Source organism: Bombina bombina, chromosome 4 (assembly GCF_027579735.1).
Source record: "Bombina bombina isolate aBomBom1 chromosome 4, aBomBom1.pri, whole genome shotgun sequence".
NCBI lineage: Eukaryota > Metazoa > Chordata > Amphibia > Anura > Bombinatoridae > Bombina > Bombina bombina.
Genome location: NC_069502.1, coordinates 865,291,524 through 865,314,238, shown reverse-complemented (window position 1 = coordinate 865,314,238; position 22,715 = coordinate 865,291,524). Strand labels below are relative to the sequence as shown.

The 22,715-nt window shown below is 36.9% G+C and overlaps 1 protein-coding gene across 5 annotated transcripts in view; it reads left to right on the top strand.

Moving 5' to 3' along the window:
* The window catches only part of LOC128657337 (zinc finger protein with KRAB and SCAN domains 3), a 105,781-nt gene that overhangs the window by 36,071 nt on the left and 46,995 nt on the right, over positions 1-22,715 (top strand). For all 5 annotated transcript variants that reach the window (XM_053711645.1, XM_053711649.1, XM_053711648.1 and 2 more), the window contains one exon: positions 13,188-13,295. In XM_053711645.1, the coding sequence (XP_053567620.1) occupies positions 13,188-13,295 (108 nt within the window). The remainder of the gene's footprint in view (positions 1-13,187; positions 13,296-22,715) is intronic.

Below are 22,715 nucleotides of genomic sequence, written 5' to 3'. Positions count from 1 at the left end.
CAGCATGAACCGAGGGCCCCCGATCCGGGACCGGATCTAGTGGGGGGCAGACTCTCTCTCTTCGCCCAGGCTTGGGCAAGAGATGTCCAGGATCCCTGGGCGCTAGAGATCATATCTCAGGGATACCTTCTAGACTTCAAATTCTCTCCCCCAAGAGGGAGATTTCATCTGTCAAGGTTGTCAACAAACCAAATAAAGAAGGACGCGTTTCTACGCTGTGTACAAGATCTATTATTAATGGGAGTGATCCATCCGGTTCCGCGGTCGGAACAAGGACAAGGGTTTTACTCAAACCTGTTTGTGGTTCCCAAAAAAGAGGGAACTTTCAGGCCAATCTTGGATTTAAAGATCCTAAACAAATTCCTAAGAGTTCCATCGTTCAAAATGGAAACTATTCGGACAATCTTACCCATGATCCAAGAGGGTCAGTACATGACCACAGTGGATTTAAAGGATGCTTACCTTCACATACCGATTCACAAAGATCATTACCGGTATCTAAGGTTTGCCTTCTTAAACAGGCATTACCAGTTTGTAGCCCTTCCATTCGGATTGGCTACGGCTCCAAGAATCTTTACAAAGGTTCTGGGTGCCCTTCTGGCGGTACTAAGACCGCGAGGAATTTCGGTAGCTCCGTACCTAGACGACATTCTGATACAAGCTTCAAGCTTTCAAACTGCCAAGTCTCATACAGAGTTAGTTCTGGCATTTCTAAGGTCGCATGGATGGAAAGTGAACGAAAAGAAGAGTTCTCTCTTTCCTCTCACAAGAGTTCCATTCTTGGGGACTCTTATAGATTCTGTAGAAATGAAGATTTATCTGACAGAAGACAGATTAACAAAGCTTCTAAATGCATGCCGTGTCCTTCATTCCATTCAACTCCCGTCAGTAGCTCAATGCATGGAGGTGATCGGCTTAATGGTAGCAGCAATGGACATAGTTCCCTTTGCACGCCTACATCTCAGACCGCTGCAATTGTGCATGCTGAGTCAGTGGAATGGGGATTACTCAGATTTGTCCCCCACTCTGAATCTGGATCAAGAGACCAGAAACTCTCTTCTATGGTGGCTTTCTCGGCCACATCTGTCCAGGGGGATGCCGTTCAGCAGGCCGGACTGGACAATTGTAACAACAGACGCCAGCCTTCTAGGTTGGGGCGCTGTCTGGAATTCTCTGAAGGCTCAGGGACAATGGAGTCAGGAGGAAAGTCTCCTGCCAATAAACATTCTGGAATTGAGAGCAGTTCTCAATGCCCTTCTAGCTTGGCCCCAGTTAAAGACTCGGGGGTTCATCAGGTTTCAGTCGGACAACATCACGACTGTAGCTTACATCAACCATCAAGGAGGGACAAGAAGCTCCCTAGCAATGATAGAAGTATCAAAGATAATTCGCTGGGCAGAGTCTCACTCTTGCCACCTGTCAGCAATCCACATCCCGGGAGTGGAGAACTGGGAGGCGGATTTCTTGAGTCGCCAGACTCTTCATCCGGGGGAGTGGGAACTTCATCCGGAGGTCTTTGCCCAAATACTTCAACGTTGGGGCAAACCAGAGATAGATCTCATGGCGTCTCGCCAGAACGCCAAACTTCCTCGCTACGGATCCAGATCCAGGGATCCGGGAGCGGTTCTGATAGATGCTTTGACAGCACCTTGGAGCTTCAGGATGGCTTATGTGTTTCCACCCTTCCCACTGCTTCCTCGATTGATTGCCAAAATCAAACAGGAGAGAGCATCAGTGATTCTAATAGCGCCTGCATGGCCGCGCAGGACTTGGTATGCAGATCTAGTGGACATGTCATCCTGTCCGCCTTGGTCTCTACCTCTAAGACAGGACCTTCTGATTCAGGGTCCATTCAAACATCAAAGTCTAACTTCTCTGAAGCTGACTGCTTGGAAATTGAACGCTTGATTTTATCAAAACGTGGTTTTTCTGAGTCGGTTATTGATACCCTGATACAGGCTAGGAAGCCTGTTACCAGAAAGATTTACCATAAAATATGGCGTAAATACCTATACTGGTGTGAATCCAAAGATTACTCCTGGAGTAAGGTTAGGATTCCTAGGATATTGTCTTTTCTACAAGAAGGTTTAGAAAAGGGTTTATCGGCTAGCTCATTAAAGGGACAGATCTCAGCTCTGTCCATCTTGTTACACAGGCGTCTGTCAGAAAATTCAGACATCCAGGCCTTTTGTCAGGCTTTAACTAGGATCAAGCCTGTGTTTAAAACTGTTGCTCCGCCATGGAGTTTAAACTTAGTTCTTAACGTTTTACAGGGTGTTCCGTTTGAACCCCTTCATTCCATTGATATAAAATTGTTATCTTGGAAAGTTCTATTTTTAATGGCTATTTCCTCGGCTCGAAGAGTCTCTGAGTTATCAGCCCTACATTGTGATTCTCCTTATCTGATCTTTCACTCAGACAAGGTAGTTCTGCGTACTAAACCTGGGTTCTTACCTAAGGTAGTCACTAACAGGAATATCAATCAAGAGATTGTTGTTCCATCCTTGTGTCCGAATCCTTCTTCAAAGAAGGAACGTCTTCTACACAATCTGGATGTAGTTCGTGCCCTCAAGTTCTACTTGCAGGCAACTAAAGATTTTCGCCAAACTTCTTCCCTGTTTGTCGTTTATTCTGGACAGAGGAGAGGTCAAAAAGCTTCTGCTACCTCTCTCTCTTTTTGGCTTCGTAGCATAATACGTTTAGCCTATGAGACTGCTGGACAGCAGCCTCCTGAAAGGATTACAGCTCATTCCACTAGAGCTGTGGCTTCCACTTGGGCCTTTAAGAATGAGGCCTCTGTTGAACAGATTTGCAAGGCTGCAACTTGGTCTTCGCTTCATACTTTTTCCAAATTTTACAAATTTGACACTTTTGCTTCTTCGGAGGCTATTTTTGGGAGAAAGGTTCTTCAGGCAGTGGTTCCTTCTGTATAATGAGCCTGCCTATCCCTCCCGTCATCCGTGTACTTTTGCTTTGGTATTGGTATCCCAGAAGTAATGATGACCCGTGGACTGATCACACATAACAGAAGAAAACATAATTTATGCTTACCTGATAAATTCCTTTCTTCTGTTGTGTGATCAGTCCACGGCCCGCCCTGTTTTTTAAGGCAGGTACATATTTTTTAAATTATAATTCAGTCACCACTACACCCTTGGTTTCTCCTTTCTCGTTGGTCTTTGGTCGAATGACTGGAGGTGACGTAGAGGGGAGGAGCTATATAGCAACTCTGCTGGGTGAATCCTCTTGCACTTCCTGTAGGGGAGCAGATAATATCCTAGAAGTAATGATGACCCGTGGACTGATCACACAACAGAAGAAAGGAATTTATCAGGTAAGCATAAATTATGTTTTTGATATGATCTATTGTGATGGGATCTATCCTGGTATTGATTATTTTTATCATAATATTGCTGATTTGATCTATAATCATAATCATTTCTCTCATTGTAATAATTTCTATTTGGTATATAGAAGTTATTATTCGTGCCTCTATTACCAGATATGGATTGATTCCTTTGATGGTGAGGTTTGTTTTGAAAGTTATGAAAGTTGTGATTTCTGTTGTAATTATAATTATTATCATTGTGTGTATTAATGTTTTCTTTATTAGATGTTGTTTTATTTTATTTTATAGTTTTGTGTTTACTAAAGATGGATGCATTGATTTGGATGTTTTGTGGGTCTTTATTAGTGTGGAGTTTTGTTGTTTGATCTATTGTGGATGATGAACATGGAATAATGTCATTATCTTCTTCTTCTATTTCTGTGGTTATTTGACTATTCTCAGATTTATTAGCAATTTTATAATCATCCATATCTCTTTTAAATTTATTGTTTTTACCTATTTGTAACATTTGTTTAAATTCCATGATATTTTTAATCATGATTTGTTGTTTATTTATATATTCTTTATCGTTAGTAAACGGTTTTAATTTATCTTTAAATGTATCAATATCATTTTTTATTTGAGTTAGAGAACGATTTCTAGATTTAATTAATATTTTTAACAGATCTAGTGATGCATTTTCTAAGGTGCTGTACCACTCAGTTGCTAGATCTTCATTCAGTTCGAAAGTACAATCTTTTTTTAGTCTTAGTCCTCTAGGAACCATTTTTGATTCTATATATTTCTGGGTATATGATAATTCAACTGAATATTTAATCTCCTTTAGGAGTGTATCTTCTAATTCCTTACAAGTGTTGTGTAAATTAATATCATCCAGTGGTAGCGATTCCATTGTTTCAAAATTATTGGTTTGGATTTCTGATAACATATTTTCTCTAAAAGAAAATAGTTCCATTATGTGTGCAAAAAAAAGGTTTTTTATATTGCAAAGAAAACGTATCTACCGATACAGTGGTTTAGAAGTTATATGTGAAAACAGTGTGTATTTTTTAGAAGAAATATCTATTATGAACAAATTTCTCAAAATATAGAACTTATTGTGTTTGGAATATTTTTCTTAGTGAGTGACAAGATACTACAAACACCTGGAGATTATACTGATAAACAAACAAACAAAGGGTGGTGTGAGTGCTAATCAGGAAAAGGTTTCTGTGCTTGAATCCCTAATATGGTCTGATAAAATCTCCAATTACAGACTATACGATAAAGAGGTGAGAGTGGTGTGGGATAAGCGCTCCAGCTAAGTAGAGCCAACCAGATTATTAAAAAATAAAATGAAATAACAAGAGGAACTAATGATAATAAAAGAGAATTTTTATAGTGATTTAAGTAGATAACTATTAAAATGCATACAGAATATGTTAGCATATACTCAATTACATAAGATGCCGGCATCAGTAACAATCAAACATATTAATCATATTAAAAACAGAAAAATACAGCCGATATAAAATTTCTAAAAGGTTCCCTGAGTGTTTCTTAAAAATATATACGAATATGAATAAACTTGATAAAGGTAAATGACTCTTAGCACAGTGAAATTTGCTCGGCTAAATGTTACCAGTATTATTTTTAAGCAATGGAATATTTGGTCACAGTATTCAGTGGAGGCGTCTGATCTGTTCAGCCGTTAGAAGTAACTGTGAGTGATGGATCGGGAGGTGTGACGTCACGTCACCTGACTATTGTATTCCTCCAATCTCTGTGATATGCTTAAACACAACAAGTTTGAAATTTGTATCCAATTCTTAATTGTAACAAAGTATACTTGTTTATGTGATGGTTAGTATCAATACTTGCAAGTGTCCAATGTCCAAAGAATCTGTCCAAATTTGAAAAAAACGGTTTGTTTTATCAGCAGCTCTGAATCCTATGGAGTGTTGATCCGTTTGGTTTTATGTCCGTTCTGAAATGTGAAACTTGTCCTTATCCGAAGAAGCTCCTAAGCACTTGGTTTTTAGTGTATATTAGGGCTATGATGGGAGCAAAGGAAGAAACAAGGGGGCACACAGGAATTATTCATACATCGATCTCAGTGTTGATTCAAGGAGATAGAAATGAACCTGTTTTTGTGCCAGTAAAACAATTTAGCAGTTCAATAGCCTTAGTATATAATTGGTTACACACAGGAATTACTCATATGTCCTCCCTCTATATTAATCATAGAGATAGGGATGAACCTGTGGAGTGTAACACTACCAGTAATAAAATTCTGAATTGACAGGAGTAAGCAAATCTACGCGTTTTTTATATATTTACATATATAAAAATAACTTTCAACAAAAACTGCATTAAAGAAAAACTGGTTATAGTATAATGTTGAGATATAGGCGACTATATCTTTATACTTAATTTCACATTCTGAAATGATGGGATTTCTCATAAATTTAAACATTAATTCAATATTCCAATTCTGTTTATGTATTTTGTTCATGTATTTAATCCTAATGCAATCATTTCAAAAACACTTAATGAGTGAAATTAGATGGAATATTGTCTTTGAAAAATTCTTTTTTAATAAGATGTACCTCATCTATCTATGAAACTGACTTCAACACATTCACTTTAGAAGCACTTAAGGGTTAATTTAGACTATCCTCTAACCACACCTGTCCTGAATCAAACACTCCTTATAAAAAGGCAGTAATTTCATGTAGTAAGCATCTTGATAAAGGCAGCTAACACTGCCGAAACGCGTAGATTTGCTTACTCCTGTCAATTCAGAATTTTATTACTGGTAGTGTTACACTCCACAGGTTCATCCCTATCTCTATGATTAATATAGAGGGAGGACATATGAGTAATTCCTGTGTGTAACCAATTATATACTAAGGCTATTGAACTGCTAAATTGTTTTACTGGCACAAAAACAGGTTCATTTCTATCTCCTTGAATCAACACTGAGATCGATGTATGAATAATTCCTGTGTGCCCCCTTGTTTCTTCCTTTGCTCCCATCATAGCCCTAATATACACTAAAAACCAAGTGCTTAGGAGCTTCTTCGGATAAGGACAAGTTTCACATTTCAGAACGGACATAAAACCAAACGGATCAACACTCCATAGGATTCAGAGCTGCTGATAAAACAAACCGTTTTTTTCAAATTTGGACAGATTCTTTGGACATTGGACACTTGCAAGTATTGATACTAACCATCACATAAACAAGTATACTTTGTTACAATTAAGAATTGGATACAAATTTCAAACTTGTTGTGTTTAAGCATATCACAGAGATTGGAGGAATACAATAGTCAGGTGACGTGACGTCACACCTCCCGATCCATCACTCACAGTTACTTCTAACGGCTGAACAGATCAGACGCCTCCACTGAATACTGTGACCAAATATTCCATTGCTTAAAAATAATACTGGTAACATTTAGCCGAGCAAATTTCACTGTGCTAAGAGTCATTTACCTTTATCAAGTTTATTCATATTCGTATATATTTTTAAGAAACACTCAGGGAACCTTTTAGAAATTTTATATCGGCTGTATTTTTCTGTTTTTAATATGATTAATATGTTTGATTGTTACTGATGCCGGCATCTTATGTAATTGAGTATATGCTAACATATTCTGTATGCATTAACTAGTTATCTACTTAAATCACTATAAAAATTCTCTTTTATTATCATTAGTTCCTCTTGTTATTTCATTTTATTTTTTAATAATCTGGTTGGCTCTACTTAGCTGGAGCGCTTATCCCACACCACTCTCACCTCTTTATCGTATAGTCTGTAATTGGAGATTTTATCAGACCATATTAGGGATTCAAGCACAGAAACCTTTTCCTGATTAGCACTCACACCACCCTTTGTTTGTTTGTTTATCAGTATAATCTCCAGGTGTTTGTAGTAGCTTGTCACTCACTAAGAAAAATATTCCAAACACAATAAGTTCTATATTTTGAGAAATTTGTTCATAATAGATATTTCTTCTAAAAAATACACACTGTTTTCACATATAACTTCTAAACCACTGTATCGGTAGATACGTTTTCTTTGCAATATAAAAAACCTTTTTTTGCACACATAATGGAACTATTTTCTTTTAGAGAAAATATGTTATCAGAAATCCAAACCAATAATTTTGAAACAATGGAATCGCTACCACTGGATGATATTAATTTACACAACACTTGTAAGGAATTAGAAGATACACTCCTAAAGGAGATTAAATATTCAGTTGAATTATCATATACCCAGAAATATATAGAATCAAAAATGGTTCCTAGAGGACTAAGACTAAAAAAAGATTGTACTTTCGAACTGAATGAAGATCTAGCAACTGAGTGGTACAGCACCTTAGAAAATGCATCACTAGATCTGTTAAAAATATTAATTAAATCTAGAAATCGTTCTCTAACTCAAATAAAAAATGATATTGATACATTTAAAGATAAATTAAAACCGTTTACTAACGATAAAGAATATATAAATAAACAACAAATCATGATTAAAAATATCATGGAATTTAAACAAATGTTACAAATAGGTAAAAACAATAAATTTAAAAGAGATATGGATGATTATAAAATTGCTAATAAATCTGAGAATAGTCAAATAACCACAGAAATAGAAGAAGAAGATAATGACATTATTCCATGTTCATCATCCACAATAGATCAAACAACAAAACTCCACACTAATAAAGACCCACAAAACATCCAAATCAATGCATCCATCTTTAGTAAACACAAAACTATAAAATAAAATAAAACAACATCTAATAAAGAAAACATTAATACACACAATGATAATAATTATAATTACAACAGAAATCACAACTTTCATAACTTTCAAAACAAACCTCACCATCAAAGGAATCAATCCATATCTGGTAATAGAGGCACGAATAATAACTTCTATATACCAAATAGAAATTATTACAATGAGAGAAATGATTATGATTATAGATCAAATCAGCAATATTATGATAAAAATAATCAATACCAGGATAGATCCCATCACAATAGATCATATCAAAATATGCACTATAGATCTTATCACAATAGATATCGTGATTCAGGAAACTCATCTTCCAATAATTATAGAGAAAGAACAAATACTCACAATTGGAGAATTCCTTTATCTAATAGTTTTGAACCTTTGTCAGACACCCATGATAATTTTGAGAATGCTCCTTTTCAAAAAACCAATAGTCATTTTTTAGGACAAACTTCACAACATACAGGACACCAAAAAAATACTTCAAAAACACAAAATTCCATTTGGGGAACACCAAAAGGAAAAAGAGAAAGAGAGGGAGAAGAGGGAGAAAACCCACAAAAAAGACTAAGATAATCACCTCAAAAATTGATCAGAACACTGGTATATTCAACTTGAGTAAATATAAACTAAATATAGATGAAGAAAGAGTTTTAAAAAAAGGTCTAACCTTTGCACCAATGTGCAAAATGAACAAATTCGAAACACTAATAAACGTAAACCAGTTTGTTCGTAAACTAACTTTGAAAAAATACTTTTTAACTACTCCACTCACTAGAACACAAAACACACCTAGTAAATATATACATTCCAACCTAAAAGAGAAATCAACTTTCTACCCTATGCAAGAAAAGGGAGACTTTATCAAAAATTTTGAAATAAACGTTAAAGAAGATCTAGAGAAATTAGAAATCAACAACAAAATAAAAGATAATCTCAAACCAAATGAACGTAAAACATTAAAATCATTACAAAATAATAAAGAGATTATAATAAAACCCGCCGATAAAGGCGGGGGTATTGTAATTATGGATGTACAATACTACCTGGAAGAATCATATAGGCTTCTACATGACAACACGACGTACACTAGTCTTAAAAACAATCCAATAGAAACTCAGAAAAAGAAACTCAATCTGTTATTGGATAAGGCAAAAATATCAGGAGTAATTACAGATTCTGAATACAATTTCCTTAAAGTTAATTTTCCAAAAAATCCAACATTTTATTTTCTGCCAAAAATTCATAAACATCTCACCAAACCCCCTGGACGTCCCATTATATCAGGAATAGAATCAATATCCTCCAACCTTTCCCAATATGTTGATCATTACCTTCAAAATTATGTTATACAGCTACCATCACATTTAAAAGATTCCACTCATTTTTTAAATGTATTAAATGAAATTAAATGGCAAAACAATTATATAATGGTCACTTGTGACGTTAATTCATTATATACGAACATTAATCACAATTTAGGGCTAGAAGCAATTGCACACTATTTAAATAACGATCCCAATCTATTACAAGAACAAAACAAATTTATTCTAGATAGCATTGAGTTTATTTTAAAAAACAATAGTTTCATGTTTAATGACAAATTTTACCTCCAGACTAGGGGTACCGCTATGGGCACAAGGTTCGCTCCCAGCTATGCGAATCTATTTATGGGATTCTTTGAAGAAACTTTTCTATCCAATGATGTGTGGGGAGCGAACCTTGTGCTCTATAAAAGATTTATTGACGATATCTTCCTAGTCTGGAGGGGTGACTACGAAATTCTAGAACTATTCCTTGAGGACATGAATACTAATGATGTAGGCCTCACTTTCACTTATGAACACAGCACTAGTTCAATACATTTCCTAGACATTGAGGTAGAGATAGTAGAGAATTTAATTAAAACCAAAACCTACTTCAAAACTATAGACTCAAATAATTTTATACATTATCAAAGCTGCCATCTGAATAGGTGGAAGGATAACATCCCAAAAAGTCAGATGCTAAGAGTCAGAAAAAACTGCTCAGACATAGAATCTTATGACTCACAATGTAACATTCTACTAAATAGATTTGCAGATAAAGGTTACAATCAGAAAAAAATCCAAGAAACCATAACTTCTGTAAGAAAAACTGATAGATCCAACTTATTACAAAAGCAACCTAACAAAAGAAAAAATTTATATACAAATAATTCAATGCCTTCTAATGTCAATAATTTTATTCCATTTATAACTGAATATAACTCAAACCACAAAGAAATAAAAACCATCCTTCAAAAACACTGGCACTATATCAAAAAGGATCCTATATTAGGAACTACAGTTAAAAATCACCCAGATCTCATTTTCAAAAAAGCTAAAAATCTCAAAAGCTATCTGTCACCAAGTGAATTCAAAACAAAAAATGATTATTCAAAAGATATGAACTTAAAGAAAGAAAAAAATTTTGGATTCTATCCATGTCACAAGTGTAAATCCTGTAGATATAGTAATAAAACTAAAAAGATAACATTTATCAACCAACAGGTTACATTTACAATCAAGGATACCATAACATGTAACGACTCAAATATAATTTACTGCATAAGATGTTCGTGTAATTTATTCTATATAGGTCAAACCAGTCGCACATTCAAAGATAGAATGAGAGAACATATTTGGAACATAGAACATAAAACCACAAAAACCATACTTTACAAACATTTCAATGAAATACACCATGGAGACCTTAAATGTTTTCAATGTTGGGGAATGAAAAAAATTAGACCGAACAAGAGAGGGGGAAATATAGAAAAGGTACTCCTAAAAAAAGAAGCAGAACTCATATTTGAATATAAAACAGTACATCCATTGGGACTTAATAGTTCCTTTGATCTTAATTCTATTTTATAAACAATTACTAGACAAACAAAATAGTTGAACACATATTCCAAATTACATCTATCATATAAAATATTATTTCACTAAAATTGAACTCATACACTATCGAAATAAACATAAACGAGACTGTACAATAGCCGTCTTGAAGCTATATCTACAAAACTTTTACTTTGTATCACATCCTCCCCTTACCCCTTAGCGTATAGACAAGTTGATTTAGCGCTTACTAAAGAACAACCTGATATTGCAATTTTGCAAGATTATTATAATAAAATGAAAAAAACCTTTGGAGCAATGTATATTTACATATATAAAAATAACTTTCAACAAAAACTGCATTAAAGAAAAACTGGTTATAGTATAATGTTGAGATATAGGCGACTATATCTTTATACTTAATTTCACATTCTGAAATGATGGGATTTCTCATAAATTTAAACATTAATTCAATATTCCAATTCTGTTTATGTATTTTGTTCATGTATTTAATCCTAATGCAATCATTTCAAAAACACTTAATGAGTGAAATTAGATGGAATATTGTCTTTGAAAAATTCTTTTTTAATAAGATGTACCTCATCTATCTATGAAACTGACTTCAACACATTCACTTTAGAAGCACTTAAGGGTTAATTTAGACTATCCTCTAACCACACCTGTCCTGAATCAAACACTCCTTATAAAAAGGCAGTAATTTCATGTAGTAAGCATCTTGATAAAGGCAGCTAACACTGCCGAAACGCGTAGATTTGCTTACTCCTGTCAATTCAGAATTTTATTACTGGTAGTGTTACACTCCACAGGTTCATCCCTATCTCTATGATTAATATAGAGGGAGGACATATGAGTAATTCCTGTGTGTAACCAATTATATACTAAGGCTATTGAACTGCTAAATTGTTTTACTGGCACAAAAACAGGTTCATTTCTATCTCCTTGAATCAACACTGAGATCGATGTATGAATAATTCCTGTGTGCCCCCTTGTTTCTTCCTTTGCTCCCATCATAGCCCTAATATACACTAAAAACCAAGTGCTTAGGAGCTTCTTCGGATAAGGACAAGTTTCACATTTCAGAACGGACATAAAACCAAACGGATCAACACTCCATAGGATTCAGAGCTGCTGATAAAACAAACCGTTTTTTTCAAATTTGGACAGATTCTTTGGACATTGGACACTTGCAAGTATTGATACTAACCATCACATAAACAAGTATACTTTGTTACAATTAAGAATTGGATACAAATTTCAAACTTGTTGTGTTTAAGCATATCACAGAGATTGGAGGAATACAATAGTCAGGTGACGTGACGTCACACCTCCCGATCCATCACTCACAGTTACTTCTAACGGCTGAACAGATCAGACGCCTCCACTGAATACTGTGACCAAATATTCCATTGCTTAAAAATAATACTGGTAACATTTAGCCGAGCAAATTTCACTGTGCTAAGAGTCATTTACCTTTATCAAGTTTATTCATATTCGTATATATTTTTAAGAAACACTCAGGGAACCTTTTAGAAATGTTATATCGGCTGTATTTTTCTGTTTTTAATATGATTAATATGTTTGATTGTTACTGATGCCGGCATCTTATGTAATTGAGTATATGCTAACATATTCTGTATGCATTAACTAGTTATCTACTTAAATCACTATAAAAATTCTCTTTTATTATCATTAGTTCCTCTTGTTATTTCATTTTATTTTTTAATAATCTGGTTGGCTCTACTTAGCTGGAGCGCTTATCCCACACCACTCTCACCTCTTTAAGGTCATCTGACCGAAACTTCGTGTTTTGTGCTGTGTTTGGAGATGTCCCAATAAAGATACACTTTTAACTTATCTTTGGATGGTGCTAATCTCTCTGGTCAGACAAGACCGGGGAGATTGAATTTCACCATTTTAGATGTGGCGAAGAGGTTAGGACTGATGCTTGTTAAATACGGCATGCAGGTTCTCTTGTGAGAACCTGCAGCCATAGGGGGTCGAAAGGCTTGTAAAGCCTTTGATAAATCGACCCCTTGGTCTTACAAGATATGTAACATTAAGTGCAAAAGACAAAATATGACTATCTTTATATGATGCATATAGTGATGTTAAAAACAGTACATAGAATTTCAATATAGTGATTTTTTTTTTTTTTTTTTTTTAGGTGAAAATTATACTACGATTTCATATAACACAGAAGAAACAGAAGATCAGTGGTTACAAAATGTGCCTGAAGCTCCAGAGAAGAAAATATTTGACAATATTATTACAGGTGAGTTTAGATTTGTGCCTTGTCTAAGTGATGCAGGGCACAGGGGAGTGTATGTGTGACATGTCTGAGGGATGCATGGCACAGGTGAGTGTACATGTGTGATGTGTCTGAGGGACGCAGGGCATAGATAAGTGTATTTGTGTGTCATAACAACAAAAAGTAATGGTGCACATCCAACCACTTAAGTCCACTCTTTCATGGCATATTTGTATATGCTTCTGTCTGCCAAATAAGCTTACATAGCTTCTAATAAGATTGGGATAAACATCTCGCAATAATATTGGCTTATATTTGAGCTGCAAAAACAAATATACTTCTATCTGCTAAATATACTTACATAGTTCAAATAAAATTGGGATTAACATCTCGCAACAATATTGACTTATATTTATGCTGACACCTTGTAAGTGGTAACTGGCTTAGCAGAATATGATCATATTGTGTGACTAAGATCCCATTTCATTTAAAGGCATTTTTTACAGCAAAAAAAATTTTGCAGCATAAATATAAGTCAATATTGTTGCGAGATGTTAATCCCAATTTTATTTGAACTATGTAAGTATATTTAGCAGATAGAGGTATATTTGTTTTTGCAGCACAAGTATAAGCTCATATTATTGCGAGATGTTTATCCCAATCTTATTAGAAGCTATGTAAGTATATTTGGTAGACAGAAGCATATACAAATATGACATGAAAGAGTGAATTTAAGTGGTTGGATGTGCACCAATATTTTTTGTTGTTTTGTAATTGTTTTGGTCACTTTGGTAGCACTCCCACAATATGTGTGTTAAGATTAAACAGTCCTTTTGTGGTGTGCTTAACCAAAAAAAAACCTTTGTTGTATTTGTGTGTCATGTCTGAGGGACGGAAGACACAGGTGAGTAAGTGTAATGTGTGTTAGGGACATAGGGCACGTGCAGGGGTGTGAAAATTTCAAAAAAAAAAAAAAAATCTACTTGTCCCCGGGACTAAAGTGGTAGCCCAGTCTACACCACTGTTCCCTCTAAGGCCAGTTTTGTGAGCAGCCCAGCAGTGAAACAGTTAATTAGAGCAATTAGTGAACACTACCCAATGCAGACCGCAAGGTGTGGCTCCCTTATTAACTCTTTCATTGCTGGACCGCTCACAAAACTGACCTTAGGGGGAACACTGGTCTACACTTGTCCTGACACCACGCAAATGTAATGGGACATACACACACACATATACATACATTATATGTATATGTGTGTCCAACATTTTTGTTGTAGGTGTGTGCACTCTCACTATCTTTCGCCAACCGCCAGGGTGCTATAGAGATATTTCAATAGTTTTAGATAAGATAAGCACTCACTGGACTTCAGCCGTCTGTGTTATAAACAATTTTATTTGTGACGTTTCGGGACAAAAAAACAGTCCCTTCCTCTGACAAACAACAATACAACATGACAAACTTATAAAGGTGAATAAAACCCTCCCCTGTGTTCAGAACCAATCAGTGCAATCTGCGTGTTAGGACTGGAGAAACAAGTCTCCTGATAGGCTAAAGATCAAAAGTCAAACAAGATGATATGATAAAAAATGTGTCAAACAAAGTGTCTATTCCTATGAGCATCTAAAAGTGAAAAAAGTGTATGCAAATGTGTTTAAAAACAACGTCCAAGGTCAGCAAATGATTATTAACCTTATAGAGACATCCATGGGTGTAAATCATAATATAGAGTGGGGCTCGTGTGGCATAAATCTACACAACAAGAATAGCCAATAGCGTTAGTCAACACAAAATGCTTGGCTAGCTCAGCCAATCAACCAATCCGTCTAACCAGTGGTCAGATGAGTCACAGCTCATCCAGCCCCACCTTCAAATCTGTCCGTGACTCGCAGTGTCACTCTGTCAAACACATTCCTATTAATCAGATCCCATTTATCATATTAGAAAAATGTCTACATGGGACTCATATGTGTCACAACTGTGTTCAGACTGATCACAACCCAAGAGAAAGACCCGATCACGGATATGTTGATAATAAGTAGACGGCAATCTAAAACCATCATACCTAAAATAGTAACAGCATAACAATGCCGTATTCCCACATCAAGTCAACTCTAATGCACCTCAACACCGAGCGTAAATTGCCGCTGTCTTATCTGATCATAAATCAGTGCCCGACAATTATATTCATTGCTCCGCGCGTCTCTAACCAATAGTATGTCAGTGTGGAACCACACACCACTAAACCACCAATCCTATGCTTTGTTGTCTTAATATTGGAGTCATGCGTCTCCAGCCAATTGCATATCAGTGTGGAGCCACACACCCCTGAAGCACCAATCCTATGCTCTGCTGTCTAAGCATTGAAATCGCCATGTACGTTCATGTATTAGTAAATACTGTGCATCCCACAAACAGCGCTATCACGCTGTGTAGGTAAATAGAAACCCGCTAAGAGTGACCCATAGTAAGCAAAAAAAACTATATACACAAGGAGCCTACCAAATTTAAAAATAAATTCACAAACAAAAAATGCTCCTAATATTTATATGTCACCTTGTCCGCATTAGAAACCCCATCAGAGCCACTCATAAGCTGGAGAGTGTAAATATAAGCGCGCAAAAATATCAGCAAAGACTATCAGTCTGAATAACAACTGTATATTGTAACCTGATAACACAATTTGTGAATGTCGCGACAGAATCGCAATAGGTGCACCCCATACATAATAGTGTGTAATGTGGCAACAAGTCATTATCAAAGTCTAAACCAACTACTTTAACCTAAGCATACAAAATTCACATTTAATCCTAAAGAGTGACTTATATGACCACAACAACGTGTGTCTATGTGAATCCTAATATAATCCAGTCACCCAAAAACCCCCGTGATGCCCTCTCACAGCAAAATGACAAATAAACATGAATAGAAAAATTATCCAATATATGGATGGATAGCTCCAATAGTGCCTAGACTAAAACCAAGATCCTGGACATCCTAGGGACAATAGAAATGGTGCCGGCATTGAATCATGCTGTGTACAGATATATGCCCCCACAGCCAAATACTCTATTGGCACCAACATGGTTTTTGCTGGCCACGGAACGTTGTAGACCAAGTTAAAAACAATAAGTTCCTATGTTAAAAATACCCACTGATGAGATCATTGTCATAAGAGGAAAATAGTGGCAGTATAAGGAATAGTAACCATAGTAACAAATCAACTAATATACGACAATAAGTGCATACTATAAGTATAGCTATAAGGAAAAAACAGGAAAAAGTAGGTCCTATCAGATTCGTGGATCCTCATTGGTATATATGGATCAATAGACTCTCATTATTATCGATGGATTAATGAGCTCTCATTTATAGATAGCATTGCCATCCTGTATGGACGTCGAGACCCCTTGGTTGTAAAGTCCCCAATTCAAAGATCCATCTAGCTTCTTTTCTTAGGAGGATTGTCGCCCTGTCGCCTCCTCTGTTCAACTTCGGAACATGGTCAATTATCCGAAATCTCATGTCCGTCACTGTGTGTCCGGCTTCTAAGAAGTGACGAGCCACCGGTTGGTCTGATTTCCCGTTATTGATGGCCGATCTGATGCTGTGCCGGTGGTTTGCCATCCTGGTTCTGGCATCGTCTGTCGTCTTACCGGTGTAATATTTGCCACATGGACAATTCAAGAGATATACAATATACGTGGTGGTACAGGTCACCACATGTTTAATTTTGTATTTCTTCCTGCGTTCTGGGTGTTGAAAGTATGTCCCAGTGATCATCGCATTACAGGTGACACACCCTAAGCATCTGTAGCACCCCGGTTTTTTACTGAGCCACGTTGATTGTGTGGTATCTGTTATGTCCATCTTCATCAGAAGATCTCTAAGACTCCGGCCTCTTCTGTAGCCAATCCGTGGCGACTTCCATCTCAAAAAGGGTAAATTATGGTCAGCCTCCAATAATTTCCAGTCTTCTTTCACGGTTTGAGTAATCAGGTTCTTGTCAGGTGTGTAGGTGGTTACAAACGTCATTTGTTGTGACTTAGACTTTTCCACAGAGTTAATTCTTAAAGGCATAGTAGCCAGTGTGCGCATTTCAGTAAGCACCTTTTGACTATACCCCCTTTCTCTGAATCTTTGCGTCATTTCTTCAAGTTGAGTTAGGCACTTCTCATCTTCTGTGTGGTTTCTTATTACTCGCTGATATTGTGCTTTTGGAATGTTTTTAATTAGACTGGGTTGGTGGCAACTGCGGGCATGTAGGATTGAATTTCGATCGGTTGTCTTCCTATATAAGGTGGTTCCCAATTTAGTGCCATTCTTGAAGACCCTAACGTCTAAATAGTCCAGGACATCACTGTTAGTAGTATAGCTGAACCTGATTGTGCTGTCGATCTCATTTAGAGTCTGAATCCATGTGTTCAGTGTATCTGGACCATCTTGCCATATCAAAAACAAGGCATCAATATATCGACAGTAATATTTTATTTCTGGTTTTTCAAATATCTTCAATGTATTGACTTCATAATCAGCCATGAAGAGATTAGCTAGTGATGGGGCCACATTGGACCCCATCGCAGTGCCAGAGGTTTGCAGATAATAGATCTTGTCAAATCGAAAATAATTTTCAGAGAGGCATATGTCCAAAAGTTTAATCAATACCTCCTCAGAGGGGCCAATATATGGTACTCGTCTTAAACATTTGGCCACAGCTGCTATACCCGATGTGTGTGGTATAACCGTGTACAAACTTAAAAACGTCAAGTGTGGCCAAAATGTCAGTTGGTTTCATGTCTGTGATCCGTAATAAATGTGACATAAAGTCTGTGGAGTCACGTATATACTATTTCTGTTGCTTCACCCACGGTTGTAGAAAGGAGTCCACATATTCTGCCAGTGGTTGGAGCAGAGAACCCCTGGCAGACACAATCGGCCTACCAGGGGGATTTTTGATGTCCTTATGAACCTTGGGGAGTGTGTATAGTATAGGAACCACTGGAAAGTCCCGTTTCAGAAAACTGTAGTGGTTCTGGGTAATCTGACCCTCAGTTAACCATTGCTGTAGGCTAGCATCAATTCTCTTTTTGAGTAGTATTGTAGGATCACTGGGAAGAGGCTGATATGTATTTGTATCAGATAGTTGTCTTAAGATTTCTGCCTTGTAATCCATAGTGTTCATGACTACTATACCCCCGCCTTTATCGGCGGGGCGTATGACGATGGAAGAGTCATTCTGTAGTGAATCAATGGCAAGTCTTTCCTCTTTAGTCAAATTGTCGGACCAACGTTGCCCCGATCTTTTAGGTATCTGTTCCACTAAAAAATTGGTGACAGTCTGGATGGTAGCATTATTAGAATGTGGATCAAATCACCCTTTTGGTTTGAATCTATCTATATCTTCATCGTTTCCAGTACCAAAGTATTCCTTTAATCTGAGATTTCTCCCAAATTTTTGAATATCTATAAATAGATCAAAATCATCTTTCTTGGTAGCTGGTATAAATGATAGTCCTTTGTTTAGCAGACTCATTTCCGCCTCATTGAGAGTACGATTGCTAATGTTAAACACCATGTTTGTTTTTACAACTGTGTCGGAGGGCGGCGGGCAATGCCCCCCACCCCTCCTCGTGTGCGGCCTCTGCCTCGACCTAAAAAACGATTTCCAGAGCTGGGTGGTAATGATGTAACAGTATTTTTGGAGTTGTCCCACTGTTGGTAACCACGGCTTCCTCTGGAGCGTGTTGTAACCCCACTTGAGGATCCTTCAGTGGCTCCCTGGTCAATATCAGGATCAGAACTATCCCCAGAGCTAGAATCAACCGTCGTCATGTTCTTTTTAGTAAATCTTCTTTCACGACGAGGCCGAAATGCCCGTCTATCCTCCGGTGCCATCATCCATCTGTAGATACTTTTATAGGAGTAGTCTTGATTGACCGTCTGTAGTTTCCTGTTCTTAAAGGCTATCAGTTCTTGTTTATAGGTTTTTAATTGGATATCCAGTTTACTTATCCAATCTGTGTTGGTATCAACTCTTAAAATAGGTAGTTTCTCTGTTTCGTATATAGTGATTTCCGTCTTAATGTCTTTCAGAAGCCGACCAACCTCCCTTATTACTAGAAGCATAAGGTCAAAGGAGCACTTGTTAAGAATTTTGCACCAATTAATGCAAAATTCAGTGTTTGATCGTCCGATAGTGGGCACATTCCTAATCCTGAACCCCCTAGGGATCATGCGTCGTTTATGATAATCAGATAGGTATGTGCCATGTAGGTTCAGGTCAACCTCTCTCTGTTTTAATTTAATTAAGGTGTTGTATACTGACTGGTACGATTCCTCCACTTGTTGTTCCTCTATGGAACCAAAACGGATATTTTCAGCATCTTCATCTGTAAAGGTGAAAATGTCCTCGTGTTTATCTTCTAAAGTGATGGTGGGCACATCACTGATAGCAGATTCTGTGGAAGTCATCTTGACTATAAATATAAGGGGAAGGAATTCCAAAACAGCCCCTTTGTGGGTGCACTGCACAAAATGTATTTCCAAAATTTTTGTTGTAGGTGTGTGCACTCTCACTATCTTTCGCCAACCGCCAGGGTGCTATAGAGATATTTCAATAGTTTTAGATAAGATAAGCACTCGCTGGACTTCAGCCGTCTGTGTTATAAACAATTTTATTTGTGACGTTTCGGGACAAAAAGACAGTCCCTTCCTCTGACAAACCACAATACAACATGGCAAACTTATAAAGGTGAATAAAACCCTCCCCTGTGTTCAGAACCAATCAGTGCAATCTGCGTGTTAGGACTGGAGAAACAAGTCTCCTGATAGGCTAAAGATCAAAAGTCAAACAAGATGATAGGATAAAAAATGTGTCAAACAAAGAGTCTATTCCTATGAGCATCTAAAAGTGAAAAAAGTGTATGCAAATGTGTTTAAAAACAACGTCCAAGGTCAGCAAATGATTATTAACCTTATAGAGACATCCATGGGTGTAAATCATAATATAGAGTGGGGCTCGTGTGGCATAAATCTACACAACAAGAATAGCCAATAGCGTTAGTCAACACAAAATGCTTGGCTAGCTCAGCCAATCAACCAATCCGTCTAACCAGTGGTCAGATGAGTCACAGCTCATCCAGCCCCACCTTCAAATCTGTCCGTGACTCGCAGTGTCCCTCTGTCAAAAACATTCCTATTAATCTATAAATGAGAGCTCATTAATCCATCGATAATAATGAGAGTCTATTGATCCATATATACCAATGAGGATCCACGAATCTGATAGGACCTACTTTTTCCTGTTTTTTCCTTATAGCTATACTTATAGTATGCACTTATTCTCGTATATTAGTTGATTTGTTACTATGGTTACTATTCCTTATACTGCTACTATTTTCCTCTTATGACAATGATCTCATCAGTGGGTATTTTTAACATAGGAACTTATTGTTTTTAACTTGGTCTACAACGTTCCGTGGCCAGCAAAAACCATGTTGGTGCCAATAGAGTATTTGGCTGTGGGGGCATATATCTGTACACAGCATGATTCAATGCCGGCACCATTTCTATTGTCCCTAGGATGTCCAGGATCTTGGTTTTAGTCTAGGCACTATTGGAGCTATCCATCCATATATTGGATAATTTTTCTATTCATGTTTATTTGTCATTTTGTTGTGAGAGGGCATCACGGGGGTTTTTGGGTGACTGGATTATATTAGGATCCACATAGACACACGTTGTTGTGGTCATATAAGTCACTCTTTAGGATTAAATGTGAATTTTGTATGCTTAGGTTAAAGTAGTTGGTTTAGACTTTGATAATGACTTGTTGCCACATTACACACTATTATGTATGGGGTGCACCTATTGCGATTCTGTCGCGACATTCACAAATTGTGTTATCAGGTTACAATATACAGTTGTTATTCAGACTGATAGTCTTTGCTGATATTTTTGCGCGCTTATATTTACACTCTCCAGCTTATGAGGGGCTCTGATGGGGTTTCTAATGCGGACAAGGTGACATATAAATATTAGGAGCATTTTTTGTTTGTGAATTTATTTTGAAATTTGGTAGGCTCCTTGTGTATATAGTTTTTTTGCTTACTATGGGTCACTCTTAGTGGGTTTCTATTTACCTACACAGCGTGATAGCGCTGTTTGTGGGATGCACAGTATTTACTAATACATGAACGTACATGGCGATTTCAATGCTTAGACAGCAGAGCATAGGATTGGTGCTTCAGGGGTGTGTGGCTCCACACTGATATGCAATTGGCTGGAGACGCATGACTCCAATATTAAGACAACAAAGCATAGGATTGGTGGTTTAGTGGTGTGTGGTTCCACACTGACATACTATTGGTTAGAGACGCGCGGAGCAATGAATATAATTGTCGGGCACTGATTTATGATCAGATAAGACAGCGGCAATTTACGCTCGGTGTTGAGGTGCATTAGAGTTGACTTGATGTGGGAATACGGCATTGTTATGCTGTTACTATTTTAGGTATGATGGTTTTAGATTGCCGTCTACTTATTATCAACATATCCGTGATCGGGTCTTTCTCTTGGGTTGTGATCAGTCTGAACACAGTTGTGACACATATGAGTCCCATGTAGACATTTTTCTAATATGATAAATGGGATCTGATTAATAGGAATGTGTTTGACAGAGTGACACTGCGAGTCACGGACAGATTTGAAGGTGGGGCTGGATGAGCTGTGACTCATCTGACCACTGGTTAGACGGATTGGTTGATTGGCTGAGCTAGCCAAGCATTTTGTGTTGACTAACGCTATTGGCTATTCTTGTTGTGTAGATTTATGCCACACAAGCCCCACTCTATATTATGATTTACACCCATGGATGTCTCTATAAGGTTAATAATCATTTGCTGACCTTGGACGTTGTTTTTAAACACATTTGCATACACTTTTTTCACTTTTAGATGCTCATAGGAATAGACACTTTGTTTGAAACATTTTTTATCCTATCATCTTGTTTGACTTTTGATCTTTAGCCTATCAGGAGACTTGTTTCTCCAGTCCTAACACGCAGATTGCACTGATTGGTTCTGAACACAGGGGAGGGTTTTATTCACCTTTATAAGTTTGTCATGTTGTATTGTTGTTTGTCAGAGGAAGGGACTGTTTTTTTGTCCCGAAACGTCACAAATAAAATTGTTTATAACACAGACGGCTGAAGTCCAGTGAGTGCTTATCTTATCTAAAACTATTGAAATATCTCTATAGCACCCTGGCGGTTGGCGAAAGATAGTGAGAGTGCACACACCTACAACAAAAATTTTGGAAATGCATTTTGTGCAGTGCACCCACACAGGGGCTGTTTTGGAATTCCTTCCCCTTATATTTATAGTCAAGATGACTTCCACAGAATCTGCTATCAGTGATGTGCCCACCATCACTTTAGAAGATAAACA